The following is a 4,168-nucleotide window of genomic DNA, read 5'->3' as shown; positions in this document are numbered from 1 at the left end:
CAAGTGCAAAATATAAATAAAAATTCTACAAATGGATTATTTGACCAACTTTAGGATTTTGCTACATTTTCTTCCTGAAATCCACGTTGAAGTCCTACCTCCTGTTGGGATCAGGATAATCCTGTTTTTTTGGATCAAAGTTATCCAGATTAAAACAAGGATTGGATGACACGATCTAATCGGATTTCAGAATCATTCTTCCCCTTTTGAACAAGCCATTTTCAAGATTTGATCCAAATCCAATCAGATGACCTTTGAACAACTGGCCCAGTGTGACAGTTGGCCTGTTGTGGAGCAGTGTGTGTCTCTGCAGCAGAGTCTGAGCTTTATTCAGCAGCACATTTCATTCCAGGTCAGCTCAGTGGGATTTACATCCACAGAAGAAGAAACTACACACAAGCAGAGTGTTGTCTCCAGCAGCAGAGGGCAGCAGTGTGAAGGTTTCACTGCTGACAGCCGAGAAGGCTCACAGGCTGAACTGAAGGCCGCCTCTGTGAGCCCCAGGGGCTGATGGGAGGTTGGAGGAGGCGTTAGAAACCATGTGACCCCGGTCTGATCTCACAGCTCGTCCTTGTTTGGCCTCAGCTGCATCAGAGCTCCACTTGTCCTCAGGTTCCCCAGAGGAAACACCGCTGCACAAAATGCTTCTCCTCCCAGCTGCTGCTCTGTGCTGTCTGTGTTCAGGTGAGTGATTCCAGCCAATCAGGAGCCTCCACCTGTGACCCACACGCTCACACTGACCTTCATCTACCTGTCCGTCTCTCTGCAGCCATGGTTGCCACGGCAGCAGAGGAGCTGATTCAGGACCAGTTATCATTGACCAGGAGAGTTGGTCAGTCAGCCTCTTTCACCTGTGAACAAACTCAGAGGTGTGACTATGACTTTGTTTTCTGGTACCAGAAGAAAGAAACATTCACTCTGATTATGTATATTAGAAGGAGTAATGGTGCTGTAGATAAAGGTTATGGTCATCCTCAGAAAGATGATTTCTCAGCTGTTAATATCCAGAACGGCTGTGAGTTGAAGATCGACAAAGTTAAACTCTCTCATTCAGCCTCCTACTACTGCAGCTGTCTGAAGTCTGGTCCCCACAGTGAGAAAAGATCCCTGCAGCCTGAACAAAAACCTTCAGATGAACTGATGTCAAACAGTGTTAGTGACAGGAAGACAGCAGGAAACCACAGCCCAGGGTCACAGATTTCACCTCCAGCTCAGACTCTTGTTCTGGACTCTTCTCTGATATTGATTCATATTTGGATGAGATATTTCAGCAGCTTTCCTGTTGGTCCACACAGTGAGGACGAAGAAGACACACAGGAGCACAATAAGAAAACAAGAGGAGGAACTGAATGAATCAAATCCTGATGAAGAGACCTGACAGACCTGCTCCACCAGAGTCACAATGTGGTCCAGGAGGAAGGACCAAAGAAGAAGAGACAGTGATGTTGATGTGGACATCAGCTGAAATATGATCCTGGTTCATAATGTGGACTCGTTCAGCTCAGCTGACACATTCAACAGCAGACAGGTTTTTGTATCAGTCTCTGTCACTGTGGGAGGATCTTTGGCTCTGGAACCAAACTGTATGTAACAGGTAAGACAAACATTTCTTTTCCTTCAGCTGTTTTATTGAAGAAGTAGAAAATGTGTTTGAAGTCAGTTTGTGCTGCTTCAGACTTCACATGTTAGTTTGTTCATAGTTGGTACAAAGTTCCTGCTGCAGCCGTTCTTCTCTGACAAAGTTCAGTCATTTGTGAAAAGATGAATTCTTTATTTGTGCTGCTGCAGATCAAAAGTTTGTGAAGAGTCCAAAAAGTCTGATCTAGATAGAAAAAGTCTGAATTGTGGATTCTCATCAGCTGCTGCTTCATGAATCATCAGACTGCTTTTCAAATCAATTCACCTGGACATGAAGGATTGAGGAGGATTTTCCTGCTCAGCTGACTTTTTCTACAAAATCTTCACTTCACCAAAGTGAATTTCTCTCATTCGGTCTCAAACCATATTTGCGTGTAAATAAAATGCAGGATGATACATATAGATCCGGACTTCAACCATTTATGAGATTCACATTTGTGTCATTTTAAATGTGTCTGTGAATCCGGAAGAAATATATTCTGTAAAATATACTAAATGGTCTAATTGTATAATAATAAAAACAATAAATAAAAACAATAAATAGAATTTTTTCATTCTAACAAAATTTTAAATTTAGCTGAATGTCTGAAATCTGATTTAATAAATATTGTATTTCCCAAAACAACTCATTGAATTTAAAATCAGATAAAAATGACATTTTAGTTCTGATACAAATATTGTAGTTCCACTAACACACACATATATTCTGATATATTCTGAGCTAAATACGGATTTAAAGGATTTAAATTGTGTTTCCGTCTTTGACTTTCTTGGTGTTTATACGGAGATAATAAATATTTGAAACGACTAAATAATTCAGTCTGAAGTAGAATATATGTGATCGCTGTCATCAAATCCAAAATGAATAAATGATATTTGAATATATGGAGAATCCAAAATGTCACGGTAAACCTGGGTAAGTGTGAGAAAATGTAAAAATACTGGGAATATATGATGGAAAACATCTGTGGATAAAAGCTGCTGATGTTTCTATCATGAAATGTGTTGGATAGTAAATAGTGAACAGCATCTGATCTGAAGTGTGTTTGATTTTGTGGGACTGATCCATTATTCTAATCAGATGTATATTCAGTGTTGTCTGATGTGTGTGAAGCTGAATCCAGTATCTGTATTGATGAGTCCATGTAGTTTCCAGGATCAGACTGAATGCAGTGCAGTGCTGGAAGCTGCTGTTGACTGTGTCAATGTGTGTCTGTGTCAAACTTCAGATGAGCCGGTAGTGAAGCCCGTGGTGAGCGTGTACCCGGCAGCATCCAGAGCCCACCTGGAGGGGAAGAGCTCCCTGCTGTGTCTGGCCTCAGCCATGTCTCCTCCTCTGGTCCAGTTCTCCTGGAAAAGACAGAAGGAGGACGGTCCTCTGGAGGAGCTGCCCCCTGCCGAGGGAGAGCAGCTGCAGCTCACACAGTTGGGACGGGGACGCTCCGCCGCCATCTTGACCGTCCGTCAGCCAGAGAACGCCACGTATAAATACATCTGCTCCGTCAGGCACGAGGGCGGCACAGCGGAGGGCCCGACACAACAAGGTGACCGATTCAGGCTGACTGATTCAGCTCCACGTGGAGACGCTGACATTTCTCACTGCAGCTCCAAACATTGGACTCCTTTTGTGTTTCAGAGGTTCCAGCTCCAGCAGCCTCCTGTCCTCCAGAGACAGAGCCAGCAGTCCTGGCAGCTCAGCAGCAAGCTGACTGTAAGATCACCTGCTCCTCACTGGATCTTAGAGTCTGAGGTCAAAGGTCAGAGACAGTGGACAGACTCTGTGATTCCTTTTCTGTTGCAGTGCTTCCCCTGGATCCTCTCCAGCCTCAGAGCAGGGTGAAGCTGCTCTGTCTGCTCTACACAGTGCTGATAGTGAAGAGTCTGGTGTACTGCTGTGGACTCTCTCTGCTGATGAGCCTCAGAGACGACGGACCGTCCACCAACTACACTGACTGACTTCATCTCAGTCATCACAATTTTCCCTCCCATGTATGTTGTTCTTCACAGCTTAGATAGAATCAGCTGCTTCTCACACGTTTCCTTCTTCTTTGTGTTTTTCTCCTCCTGTGTGTCGTGTTAGTGCAGATTCAGCTGACAGACACTTTCAATAAAACCAGATCAGATCTCACTCTGTCACTTTCTGCAGGTTTTTATTTTATTCATTTGTATTTGACTTCAGATGAAATTATCAGAAACAGAATAGATTATATTGACTTTGTTCATTAACAGCTGCAGTCAGTTGACTGTTTATTCAGAATAACGTAACCTTTATTTCTTCGGAGCACAAAATATATTGATGACTGCTGAAAATATACCGGTTATGATGTTTAAAATGGAGAAGGAAAAACAGAAATTACTAGGATGGACTGCGGAGCCTGGATGAACCAAACAATGCACCACAATCGACACTGACACAATTTCTCCTTTTGGAAGTCAAGAAATCTTCCTTTTCATGAAAGGTTGTGCAGCAAAGCAGGAAAATAAAATGTACATAAAACATAAATATTACCGGGGTGAAGAAATAAACAAG

General features: G+C 42.9%; 1 protein-coding gene across 1 annotated transcript; it reads left to right on the top strand.

The window, feature by feature from the left end:
* The first annotated feature begins 586 nt into the window (after positions 1 to 586).
* Positions 587 to 4,168, top strand: LOC115057590 (immunoglobulin lambda-1 light chain-like). Its single transcript, XM_029524747.1, has 6 exons — positions 587 to 684; positions 770 to 1,109; positions 1,560 to 1,594; positions 2,868 to 3,182; positions 3,275 to 3,349; positions 3,440 to 4,168. The coding sequence occupies exons 1-6, from the start codon at positions 642 to 644 to the stop codon at positions 3,592 to 3,594; spliced, it is 963 nt and encodes a 320-aa protein (XP_029380607.1). The 5' UTR covers positions 587 to 641; the 3' UTR covers positions 3,595 to 4,168.

The sequence above is a fragment of the Echeneis naucrates genome, chromosome 17, assembly GCF_900963305.1.
Source record: "Echeneis naucrates chromosome 17, fEcheNa1.1, whole genome shotgun sequence".
NCBI lineage: Eukaryota > Metazoa > Chordata > Actinopteri > Carangiformes > Echeneidae > Echeneis > Echeneis naucrates.
Note: the sequence above shows the minus strand (reverse complement) of the source record. Positions and strands in the feature narration are given on the sequence as shown.